The 13,661-nt window shown below is 38.6% G+C and overlaps 1 protein-coding gene across 3 annotated transcripts in view; it reads left to right on the forward strand.

The window, feature by feature from the left end:
- The window catches only part of SLC25A21 (solute carrier family 25 member 21), a 480,482-nt gene that overhangs the window by 422,967 nt on the left and 43,854 nt on the right, over positions 1 to 13,661 (forward strand). For 2 of the 3 annotated variants that reach the window (XM_025919643.2, XM_086709898.1), the window contains exons 4-6: positions 114 to 180; positions 7,234 to 7,293; positions 11,075 to 11,182. In XM_025919643.2, coding sequence (XP_025775428.1) covers positions 114 to 180; positions 7,234 to 7,293; positions 11,075 to 11,182 — 235 coding nt within the window. The remainder of the gene's footprint in view (positions 1 to 113; positions 181 to 7,233; positions 7,294 to 11,074; positions 11,183 to 13,661) is intronic. The other variant, XM_086709897.1, reaches the window with a different exon arrangement.

Raw genomic sequence — 13,661 nt, forward strand, 5'->3', positions numbered from 1 at the left:
GTCCTACATTGAATAATTGGGAATACTTTAAGATTAGTTGTTTTGTCCATAAACAAAGGCAGAATTACCTGTTGCCTGGTTCCTTTACATAAAATCTTTTATTTCTCCAATAGGCTGTTTGGTTTTTACAAGGGAATTCTGCCACCCATCTTGGCTGAAACACCAAAAAGAGCAGTGAAGGTAAGCTCTGTATACCTTTCCACCAAGGGAAAATAGACTGCAGTAACACCTTCAGCCCTAAAACATCCCACAACAAACTATGGGTCATTAATGTGAACTGAACATAAGATGGTAAAAATTTTAATGTGGAAATTATAACATAACTTTTATTATAATTAGGCGTGGTCACTCTCTCAAATATTGGTTTGTGGATTTTTTTTTTCAGGTAAAGGCACTCCCTTCTGATGAGGAAATTATACAAAAATTACAGTGGTGAATGAAATTCATGTAATTGAACCACAGCGGCCACAAAATAGCTTGGACATTTTTTCAAAGCAATTCATAAATTTTCCTTGGGAACAATAATTATTAGAGAGAGATGGAGAGGAGGGAAGAGTGGTAGAAAAACCTTTTTCCCTAAACCAGTTCCATTTTATGAACAGAGCAAACTAATAGAGTATATTTCTTTGTATATGATTCTCGTATAACACATTTATTTGGCATGCTAACTTCATTTCCTCCCCGCCTCCCAACCCCAGTCTCCTCTGTTAAAATTCTCTATTCTGGTTTTTACAAAATTATTACTTCCACTACGCCGATTTCCATTCTTTAACCACATAACTATGGAGGTTTATGTACTACTTACTGGTTCAGTGTCTGGATGGGAACATGGAGATCTGGCAGGACCCCCAGGGTAGAAAGAACTAAATCTGATCAGTCTTTGATATATGTTCTCTCGGATAGAATTCCTGATCACAGTGACTCTGGCTGGCAGTGCCCCCTCTCCCAGACCAGTGACATCACCAAATACGGCTTTGTCTTTCCATAAGAAGGATAACATACACTTAGACCGAAAGACTTCCTTTCCAACTAATGACATAAAGCTTTTTTCACATACATTATTCAATATGTATTCCCAATATTCCTGAAAGGTAACAAGGGACAGTTTATATACTTTTACTCAGTAACTTAAGAGGGTAAGTTAACATTTAGGAGAAAATAACAGATATGCAGACACCAAACTTTTACATTATGTCAAAATCGTAATTTAATAGGGTTTAATTCGAGTCTAGAATTTAGAAAACAAAGCTTTAAAACATACTTCTCTATAAATGTATCCCCTTTGTTGCCGTACTTTTTGTGATCTTATATTATTACTTCAACACAAATTTCATTATAAGGATCTGAATCACAGTAAAGAATCTGGAAGAAGTTCACCAAAGTACACAAGAGGGCTGACTTGAATTATGAAATGGCTTCACTTGATAAAAGATTGCCCAAGTAAACAAACAGAGCAGAGTTCCTTTCAAAAGGAAAGTCACTTTGTCTCCATGGAATAATATATTCATTTGTTCAGTGTTTTACAGTATAAATGAAGTAAATTATACTTAAATTTTTTCCTGGAATATTTTTCCTTAAGATTGTATATTGGAGACAAATTTAATTTAAATTTGAAGAGGATTAAAGTTTATCAGTGTTGAACAGTCTTTTATGTAAGAAAAAAAAAAGTTGAGCTTTACAAAACTGAGTTAGTCTCTACTTAAAAAAAAAAAAAAAAAAAAAGCAATGCTCCTTGCCAGAACAATGGTTAACAGATGAACTTTTGGGCAACTGGATATGGTATATGTGTCCCAGACATCTTGTTTCAAGTCAATTTTACCTTAAAATTATTGAGACATATGGTAAGTGCATTGGCTTTTTAAGTATAACTTGGAGTTAAGTGTATCTTTGCCAGATGGATAGCACTAGTTTTTCAATACGATTCATGAAAACATTTGTTTTATAGATATTTATCTTAGAATTTGTGAGAAAAGTGATCATCTGATTGTAATGATTTCATACATCATAAACTGCTTCATTGTATATCATCAAAGTTCACTTCAGAAAAAATATTCAGAGACCATATATATGTATATATATAAATATACCCACACACGCATGCACACATACATATGTATATGTACATATGGTCTGTGAATATATATGTATGTGTGTATTCCTTGGTACTGAAACTTCAATTACAATCATTATTATAATCAGAAATAATGTTAAGTTTTCTGTACTTTATTCTTTGAAATGAGATGCATCATTAAAATAAGAAGACTCATCGATGCTAAATAAATCAAACTTCCCCCTTTCACAAATTAAAACAGAATTAGTATTGCAGTTAGCAGAAGGAAATAAAGACCTCGGAAAGATACCACCTGGTCCCTCGGACATGGGAAGCACCACATTCCAGGTTCCAGGGTCTGGTCTTGAGATTCACAAGTCTAGAAACACCGTTTTTCCATGAACAGACTCTCAAGGATTGCCTAATACTAACCAGACTCATGAAAGAATATAAATTGTGAAGGCTGTTCACCACGATCCCTACACCTGCCATGGTGTCTACACATACTGGAAACTCAGTCAATGTTAGATGCACAAATGAAACATATATAGAGAGAAACAAAAAGTGTATTGATTTATAACAGGAGACATTCCTGTCCTATTCCCCAAAATTCCCATGTCTACTATTCAGTCTCTGGAATACCAAGACTTCCATTTCCAGCCAAGATAGAGTAACAGAGACCAGATTTTACTCTCCTGCCTGAAACAGCAACAATAAAAATGAACAAAATATATGAAACCACAATTTTCAAGACACTGGACATCAGACAAGGAAGGACAGAGACACAGGAAACAAACGAGATGAGCTCTATGGTTTGCCCCAACTTACCTCCTTGAGAGGTTTGCCAGACCTAGGTCATGCAGGGGAGATGTAAGGAGAGCCCAGTGTACTCCCTGGGATGAGATGCAGCTGACGGGCTGGAGAGGGCAAAGCAGCTAGAGTTCACAGGACGGAGTACCAGAAAAAGAGAGAGCTCCTATGATCTGCAGAGGGACCCTGTAGATACTCAGGTGAGAACCGATGAGTACATGCATGTAAGAAAACTAGCAAGGCTTGGGAAAGATGTGTACAGAGCATTAGGGGGAACAGTGCTTGGCAAGCACATAGGGCTGGGAATGGTACCTGTTTCCACCAGCCAAACTGAAGGGCCTCCAAATGCACAGGGCATTAAGAGGAGTACTCAGAAGGGGTTTGCCTCAATAGCGGGGAATAATCAGCCCTAGTCTGAGCACTGCTTAGGTAGTTAAAAGAAAGATCCAAGTGGATCAGACTGTTTGCAGGTAATTGAACTGCATCCCTGAACAGAATATCTGGGAGGTCAGGTTAGTCATCAGACTGCTTAGTGAGCATGAGATAAAGCAAAGGGAAAAGTGCTGGAGGGCTGTGTCACCCAGGCAAATGGTACCAACCTCCCCTGCCAAACCACAACCTGACACTTCTCCGTAGACTGTATGGCTTGTGCCCCTCTCCCTAGGTGAGACTATCAACTCCTAGATTCCAGTACATAGGTTATGTATGACATAATTCATTTGGATTCCAGATTTTATATTCAGAATTCCCAAAAACTTGATTGGATATGAATGTTTTCAAAACTCTTTATTCACACCTCAGTATGACTTTGGGGAGGTAACTTTATTACATGTTGACCCCCCTAATTGTATCCTTAGAGAGTAACCTCATATCTCACATGATAGGGTACTTTTATCACATCTATGCATTGATCAGTGTTGTGAATGAGAAATTACCAAGAAGTATCATGAAAGCCATAAAGCAGTAGTGTTGTATAGAGAGGAATTAAAATAATAGCTAATCTCCTAGTTCCTAAGAATACAGTTCTGGCGTAATATCTTCTAATCTTTGAACATGGGAGACATTCAGTAAATATTTGTTGAATGAATGAATGTTTTTTTTAGTAAATATCGGTTTCAGACTATAGTAATGACATTTACATAATTTTACTATTACTGAAACTTTGTTTTAAAAGATTTTAGCTTTTCCTTCCTTAAGATCCTGTATTATTTATTTGAAGCACTATCTGCTTATTAGAATATATGATAATATATTGTTCATTACTTTTGAATTCAGTACATTAACAATTCATCACTATGATCTATGGGGCTTCTTTATTCTCTGGAACCAGAATCATTTCATCCTAGCATTCACTGAAAGTTTCCAGAAAAGTCTGATGAGCACCAATAAGCTAATTAATAGTAGTTTGGTTTTTAAAAACAATTTTAGAGATGGGGAAATGAAGAGCCTAAAATTGCCCCAAAACATAGACTTGGGATTCCCTGTGAGAATTGCTACAGTGACAGGCCAAGTCCATGTCCCCAGGCTTCTCCCTTGAGATCCCAATATGGTCCTTAATCCTTCGTAATTACAGAAAATTGGAAAGAAAGAGAAAGAAAGAATGAAAGAAAGAAAGAAAGAAAGAAAGAAAGAAAGAAAGAAAGAAAGAGGAAGGAAGGAAGGAAGGAAGGAAGGAAGGAAGGAAGGAAGGAAGGAAGACAAAAATCAAAACCGCCTCCTCACAGCGGAAGGGAACCAGGTAGTGAGGCCTCTTGTGAGGTCCATCCATCCCAGAACTTCCTTGAACCCAATGTTCAGTGTTTTCAAATGTGGGCCATGACACATGAGTCCTAAAATCAACTTAGTGGTTACTAGAGTTAATGGGTCATGACCAGAATTTTTTTTCATGAAACAGAATAGAAACATAGTGCATTACACATAGTGAAGGGGTAAATATTGTTTTATAGCAATATTTTGTTTCAGTTAATATAAGTGTATACTGCATTCGTGCGTGCACGTGCGTGTGTGTGTGTGTGTGTGTGTGCGTGTATGTGTGTTAGTGTTACATAAATACTTTTTACCTAGATTGTGGTCAGAAAAGTTTGAAATCTTCTGCATTGAGGGACTGTGAGCTTCTAGGGTCAGGGAAGGCAAGACCTCAACAGCAAGAAAACTCAAGGGCAGAGAATCCCAAACTGTCAACAATCACGGCTCAGCGATGAGTGAGCACGTATTGTGGTTGAGAGTATACACAGGCTTTGCAGTTATGGAGGGGAGTGTCAGTCCTTCCACTCACTAGCTGCAGGACATGTATCTACAAAATGAGAATCATAGTTTTACTATACCCTGTTGCCTGATGGGTTTGTATGGGTTCGATGCAGTAGCACATGCAAAGGCCTTAGCATGTTTTCTGGACCACAGCTGGCTATCATAGGTGATACAAATAACTAAGGATACTAAGGATCTGTGGCTTCTTTATTAGTCAAAGTAAAGAAAGAGAATAAAAACTAGGATATTCTGAAAGTCCTCTTCATGTCAGGCATGTCATAAAACCTTACTTAAATTCTGTTATTTTATTTTTTTTAATTTTATTTATTTATTTTGAAAGAGAGAGAGAGAGAGAGAGAGAGAGAGAGAGAGAGAGAGAACAAGTGGGGGAGGGGCAAACAGCAGGAGAGACAGAATCCCAAGCAGGCTCTGAACTCCCAAACCGCGAGATCATGACCTGAGTCAAGATCAAGAGTCAGATGCTTAACCAACTGCACCACCCAGGCGCCGCTTAAATTCTATTATTTAAGGAATACTCTAGAAGGTAAGTTTTGTGTTCTCCAAGGCTAGAAATGTCAGGTGACTTGCCCATGCTTTCACAGCTAAGTAGCATAGGCAGGTTTCAGTCCCAGGACTGCTCCCCTCAAACCCCAGCAAGGTGACTGTCAAAGAATAGTGATGATAATGACCATTAAAAAACGAAGGAAGGGGCGCCTGGGTGGCGCAGTCGGTTAAGCGTCCGACTTCAGCCAGGTCGCGATCTCGCGGTCCGTGAGTTCGAGCCCCGCGTCGGGCTCTGGGCTGATGGCTCAGAGCCTGGAGCCTGTTTCCGATTCTGTGTCTCCCTCTCTCTCTGCCCCTCGCCCGTTCATGCTCTGTCTCTCTCTGTCCCAAAAATAAATAAACGTTGAAAAAAAAAAAAAAAAAACGAAGGAAAAAACTTATCTTTAAAGCCTAAGACAATAACTTTTCCTTCCAAAAGTCTACATCCATAGTTGAGCTATAGAAGCATGACACAAAAGTCATTCCTGAGTCTTTAAAAGGATCAAAATCTATCCAGTGATAAAATGATTTTAGGTCTACCCAACGACTCATGGAGCCATGTCTACATGGAACTACCTCCTTCTAACAACAGAGTATTATTTCACCCCCAATTCCACTTTTTTTCCTTCCCCCATTTTATTGGATTGTAAAGTATAGAGTAGAAGACACTTGAGACCGTGCCATTTCTGGGGTCTTAAAAATCAGACCCTAGCAGGACCTAAGATTGTGCCCTATCAGTGATATAGGCAGCTACCTAAAAGAGCACCCAGGAGCAAAACATCATGATCAAGCAGAGTCGTTGCCCAAAATGCAGAGTACAGAAAGAGAGGAGAGAAATGTATTGGGGAACATTGTATGAAGTCTGATTAGATTTGCCTCCATAGAAATTTATTTGCAGAGAAAATTCTATTACATGTTACCTAATGAAGGAATATACAAAATCTTCATCATCATCAAATTTTAAAGGAAAGAATAAACAGCGCTCTTTCTTTATTCACGTTGAAGACAGTCTTGCTTTAAGTCAGGATGGACAAGCTGACCTCGTTAGGTCTTTCTCCGTTTTACCATGCTGTCTTCGTCATCAGTGAGTGTTTAAACATTCCATGAAACAAGAGAGATACACAGCAATATAAATTCAAGTTAAAGATGAGAAGTGGATGTCTTTTACAAGTGGGCTAGAAAATTGGGCATTCACTGGGAAAGCAGTTCAGAGAGAAAACATAGGAGACCAGAGATTTCAGGTCTCTATGCCTATAATTTTGAATCACTGCCATAAAAAAGAAGTCTATTGATGTCTGGGGAAACTGAAAATGGTCATGGTAAATGGAAGCTGTATGCTTCATTTACTGCTATAAAGGATTCCATCAGCTCTTCTGTAGGTTATTATAGTTGCATTTGAAAATGCCAATGGTAAAGTAAGATTCAATAGTAACTACCCGAGACCAGATTAAAAACTATGTTCGATGGTTTATCATTTTCTAAAATGCTGGTTAATATAATGATTGACTAAAGAAATTTGAGTCAATTAAAGGGTTTGTTGCAGGAAATTGTTATAAATCTCTGGGTTTGGTTTTATTTCACAGTTTTTCACCTTCGAGCAGTACAAGAAATTGCTAGGATATGTGTCACTGTCACCAGCATTGGTAAGTGAGAGTATTTATTATACTTAAGTGTGTGAGTTATTTCATAAAGGAAAATCTGGAAACAAAAACCCTTTTGATTCCCCAAGCCCAGCTACTAAAATATGAATTCGAGTTATTCAATGTTCAGCTACTTGTTGAAAGCCATCTTCCTAATAACTCACAATTTGGCTATTTTATAGTTCCCGGTGATGAATTTATGACAACAATGATATGTGTGGAAGGACTCATATGAGATATGGCCAAGAATATAAAATAAAGAGTACATTTGTCAAAGATTCTGTTAAAGCCAAAACATGCATATGTTTACCTACATACTGAACGTATCTATTTGTGCAAAAGTCAGTATGCCTAAAACATTTCCTAACAGGTCACTTTTCCAGCTTTTGCTCAAGCTGTAGTAAATAAATATAGGACTTCAAGTCACCCTGTAGTCAGATGCAGAAGGGCCTTTTGTAGTTGAGAACAGTGATGTTACAATGACACATCTCAGTTGGGGTGCCTGGGTGGCTCAGTCGATTAAGCCTCCGACTCTGTTTCAACTCAGGTCATGATCTCATGGTTCGTGGGATCAAGCCCCAAGTTAGGCTGTGCTGACAGCATGGAGCCTGCTTGGGATTCTCTCTCTGCCCAACCCACCCCCACTCTCTCTTTCTCTCTCAAAATAAATAAATAAACTTAAAAAAAACAGTGACACACCTCAGCTATTACAAGAAAATCATTTGGTGATTTGAACATTTCTCCATGCCACTCCTCTCCTTCTTGGTGACTTTGCTGCTTTTCACAAGACAGATTATATTGACCAAATGGGTTTTACAAGTATGTGTGCAACAAGAGCCCAAGAGAGAGAAAATGCACTATTTTTTTCTCCCACCAAATCTGGAAAACAAAGCAAAACAACATATGCATTGGTCCTCTAACTGACAGTGTACCTTCCAGCCCCTGGAAAAGTCCCCCCGTTTATCTTCTCAAATGTACCTCAAAACTCAACCAGAGAGGCAGTGTTCTGAGCTTCAACTTTTCAGTTACTTAACTTGTAAAGGTTCACTTCAGAATATTTACTCTGCCAAATAAACTGTCCAAGAAGAAGTATCTGTTATTTTTAAAACCATACATGCCTCTTTTCTAGGAAGGATCCTGTTAGGAGACTTCTTGTCCAGCCTCCTGCCTAGACAAGTTGGCTGTGAAGTAACCTTGAATGGAGGAAGTGGCAGAATGAGTCCTAATATTAGCTAAGATTTTTTTTAATGCCTTGCTGTCGTCTCTTAATGTCACTCTGAACTTTGAAAACATCTTGGTTAAGAGAGGATTAAAAACTTCCTAGCAAAAGACAATAAAATGTGGTCTCCAGAGGGCCAGCTGGCTGTTCCAGTGTCGAGCATTGGTACCATGTGAGGGACGGCAGTTCTCTCCACTCTTGAGAATTAAAACAGAAAAGCATTTGGCCACTCGAGCTACTATAACTTAATGCATGCAAACTGTAGGCAGTTTTTCTCTTTTCTTGAACTCATTTATTCCAGCTTCTTTTTGATATAGCTAGACACTTAAACAGCCCTTAAATGTCCCCTGGTTCTCTCACATGAAAAGCCTAGGGGGCTGGGAACCCAACTATTACCACTGGTCTCTGGAATAATCTAAGTAACATGATCTGCTGATAGCTGATCAATTCTTTTGACAAGGGACTGCTGAACACTAGTCCTGACAGCAAATGTAGCTGAGTTTTATAGAAGAGCAAAAAAGTGAATTACTTGCAAGGTTGCATATAGTAAGTAATAAAAACCTGAACATCTGGATTTTAGCTTTCCTAGTCAGAAGAGTTTGGGACTAGTATTTGTGTGTGTGTGTGTGTGTGTGTGTGTGTGTGTGTGTCACACATACACACACACACGTTTTGGCTTCCATGATGAAAATCTGAGATAAATGAATAAAATATTTGGTCTGTTACCCTATACAAATATGTTTAAAACCGTAATGAAGGGGCATGAAAGGAAAACATTAATTATTCCCTCTCTCCTTGAATCTGTATGCTATCCCATTCTTCCTCTTCATTTTTATGTGCAACAGGAACAATGGCTTTTGTATAGCACTTTACAAAGGGCTTCACACATTGTTTTGATCCTCGTAATTCCCTTATGAGTTAGGGAGATTAGATAGCATTGTCCCCATTTTACAGATGAGAAAACCATGGCTTATGAAAGGTTCAGTGATTTAGACACAGAGCTGCCGCTAGCACATGTTACCTTTGTGTGAGTTGTGAAAAGGCGCCCTTTCTCCTGACTGATACCTCTCCAGAGGTCCAGCTTGGCAAGTGGGATGCAGGCTGGATTTCAGATGCACACACACACACACACACACACACACACACACCCCTTTTTCTGTGCACAAACTACTGTACATGGCAGCTGTGGTCATACATCCAATCAGTGGCACGACCAGGACCTAAACTCAGACCTCCTGGCTCTGGATGCTCCCTTGTTCTATCTTGCCTTTTCTTCCAAGGTTATGAAATATTCCTGTCTCTTTTCTCTTTTGGTCTCCTATTTGAAGAAATTAGAAACCCCTGGTAAGAGTTATGTGTTCTTTGCTCTTCATTGGCTTTTTTCTTCTTTTGGTTGTATATACTATCACCTCTTCTGGAATTAGAGCTTCAGCGCTAAAGGATTTTTTTTTCAGCATCTGTTTTGGAGATTTGAGGCTTTATTTCATTTTGTTTTTCTGGAGTGTGTGTGTGTGTGTGTGTGTGTGTGTGTGTGTTAATTGTTCTGGTTAACTTTTAAAAAAATTTTTTAAACATTTTATTTTTGAGAGAGACAAAACATGAGCCGGGGAGGGGCAGAGAGGGAGACACAGAATCCAAAGCAGGCTCCAGGCTCTGAGCTGTCAGCACAGAGCCAGTTGCAGGCCTCTAACTCAGAGCCGTGAGATCATGACCTGAGCTGAAGTCAGATGTTCAATGGACTGAGCCACCCAGGTGCCCCTGTTCTGGTTATTTTCGATACAGATTTTCTGAAAAACCCTTAAGCATTTTACTTTGAGGAAAATTCTAGAAAGTTGTTCTTTTTTAATTTCTTGCAGAAATTCTTAATTGAGAGCAAGTAAGAACCTGACATCATCCTTTGATGTTCTAGATTTTAGCTGAGCCTTCAGAACAACCTAGCCATTTCTGATCTCAACTTTTATTCCTCAGCTTCTATGGCTAGAAGAATAGGGCGGTTGTCTGTTTTTTTTAATAGGGAAAGGATGAATAAAAATTTTTTGTTAATTATCTAGAATAGTGATTCTAACAACAGGGCTATACATTTAAATGTTTTCAGCTGCAGTGTTTGGTCACCTGAAACTCAGCTTTTTATAAACATTTTATTTTTGATTCTGCTCCTTGAATTTTTTTAGATGCTCAGTAAGGATTTAAGTTAGCTGTTTTAAAAATGAAGCTCTCCTTTTACAGGCCAAACTCTCTTTTAATTGTTACATGTGCAGATGTTTTAGTATCCACCTTAAATCACTAAAACAACCTTTCTTTTCATTAAGGAAAAAGTCGTTGTTGATGGGGCTTTGACATTTTATTTTGAATTGTTAGGATGTGGTTTGTGGCTTCTGTAATTTCTTCTTCATGAATTGTCAGCATCTAATCAAGAACTAAAGCTGTTTAGTAATGGTATATGGTGCATTTATGTAAGTTTCTTCATTCTCAACATAACATTCAGCTGCAGAGTGTAACGAGTAGGATGTTTAACCTAGTACACATAACTTGTTTTAAAATATTGATTGATTTCATTTTTGATAGACATTTGCCATTGCTGGATTAGGATCTGGACTAACAGAAGCTATCGTGGTTAACCCTTTTGAGGTAGTAAAGGTTGGCTTGCAAGCGAATCGGAACAAATTTACAGAGGTAATCACTTAATGTTTTCCTATTGGTGAGGGAACATAAAAATTTTTTTATATATAGTGGGTGTATATGTATATATATATAATTATGAGCCCAGCTCTTACTCACTTGTTAAAGCTGTAGCAAATTATTGTTAAGGAAGTAACGTAAGAAAAAGTCAAATTTCTTCCACAAGGAAAGTGTTAACAAAAATATACTAAAGTCTGATGGGCAAACACATGTTTACCTGTTTTTATTTTAGATTTGTAATGTAATCTATAGTGACTTATTTGGAAATGTTTTCCCTACTTTTGGCAAAACTTCTATTTCATATTATACTGGAAAAGATTGAAGCAAACATCACTGAGGTGAGAATATTGTGCCTTTTAAAAAAATTATGAAGTCATTTTTTAAAATTACCTCACTCCTTTCTCCACTCCACCCACCTCCTTCCCCCAAAGATTCTGATAATCTGTCAAGCTTGTCTTTTGGTTTAATTGGAATGAGCAAGTTACTAAACCTGTATAGACGTCACCCTTTGGACAATGATGGGTCCTGACATTTAATCACTGGTACATGATGCTCCATGAAGACAGCTTCCCTTGGTGTATGCTGCCTTCACTTCCTCCCAGTTGCCTAATAATTCCCTTAAAACCCCCAAGTCCAACTGTTCTTGTTTTATTCTTTTGGGTGCCAAGCACAAGGTAGGGAGAAAAGGAGATTGGCATTCCAGGTCCTTCCTCAGCATTTTAATTTAATTCCACAACTGGGTAGCATGTGGTGTAAATTGCCTTGGAGTATCTGCTGACCTGAAGTTCTCTGTAGAATAGTTCCCCTGCCTACTACTTAAGCAGCTGCTAATGGGTGGAGACCCCCCTCACTCCCACCCTGCTTCCTGCCTGCTGATACTGCCTGAGAGCTCCCTGGCAACTTCTTAAGCAGGGGTGTGGGAAAGGAGAAGGGGGCCCAGCTCACCTGTAGCTGCCAAGACCCAAGGGGGACAGGGTTGGGCTGCTTCAGCAGATGCTCTCCACTCAGATGAAGTCAATCCTAATTAAGGGTGATTTTTTTTTTAAGTTTCAAAACGTTGCCTTAATTAAAGTGATATATAGAGCACTTTGGAAAAGATTGACAATTGCTGTATTGCCCTGGTCTTTGTTTCTGTTTTGTTTTCTATTTCCTTGAATGAAGGAAAAAGGTGGTAAGGAATAGGAAGAAAAGAGAAGAAACGCTTTTCCAATGCCCTATCGAAATGGAGCAGCCCCCATGAAATCTGTTCAAGGAAATTTTGATTTGTTAGACAAGCAGAATTACCAACTAGAAGAAAATTTTGGAGCTCCTCCCCTGGATGGCCTCATTTTAGTCATTGGGAAGTTTATCAGGGCAGCAAGAGGGGGGCAGAGGAAAACAGGTATTCAACTACCGTCCTTTATCAAGGTAGCACGTAACCAGAGGGACGCAAATGGGACAGAGCACCAAGGAGCACTCATGGGAATGAAAATAATGAGTTATCACAGCACCTCTGCTCATGCCTAATGTTCTTTTCTCTCCTCTGCCCTCAAGGAGGTTCTACACTGAGGCCAAGTAATAATTGCTAATGTGTTGCATGTGCTAAGGCCTTGCTAAAACATGGTAAACACCCTTCCAGCCTAACACAAGAATGCTGCATGTGAACGTGTTCCCAGTTCACTTAGAACAGTGTGGTGTGTATAAATTGTTTATGTGTATGCAGGCAGGCATTTTTTAAGTGGGGGAGAACAGACACCTGTTTGGGGTCATTTCCTTGCAGAATCTTCTGAACTAGATTCACTTTTAGATATTTGCTTAGACCAAACAAAAATTTTGGGTACCTTATAGCCTCCAACAAGTCAGAGGTGGTCACATATGTCAGCATTTATTTCCAGCAACTATCAGTAGCTGAACTGAGGTGGTGCTTTATAGACAATATTGATCAAATGGAAAAGTAGTTAGTAGTACATAGTCACCCAACATAAAGTAATGGAACTACACTTTCTGGAAAAAAAAATCTGAGAGGAATAGATGACAAGAATAACAAATTTGGATCTAGTTATTTAAAAATAACTACTGGTCATTTTTGGCAAATGTAGCTATTTCCTATGTCTTTTGTCTGGGACCCACTAACTCTAAAGCCTTCCTCCATTGACTAGCACTTTCTTTTATCCAAAAAGGAGATACCCTTTTGTTACTCTGTGCCTGGGTTGACTTAATCCAGTTATCAGGTGTTCCCACTTCAGCATTTGTATGGTCAAGAATAATTATTGCTTTCTTCACTCTGAGGCTTTTTTGGTTGTCAAGAAGTATGTGTGTTGGAGGTGGTGGGTAGGGTGGGGAAGAGAAAGGAAGGGGAAAAGGAATTAATTTAATGCTCAATGCATTTCAAGATTATACTCTTTTAAGAAAAACATTTTTAGTCCAAGTGTGAAAGTAATGCATACAAAAACTATATATTTCTATATGTAAGTATGTAAACATACTAAACGTA

The sequence above is a fragment of the Puma concolor genome, chromosome B3 (genome assembly GCF_028749965.1).
Source record: "Puma concolor isolate L17-30 chromosome B3, mPumCon1.1.hap2, whole genome shotgun sequence".
Lineage (NCBI taxonomy): Eukaryota > Metazoa > Chordata > Mammalia > Carnivora > Felidae > Puma > Puma concolor.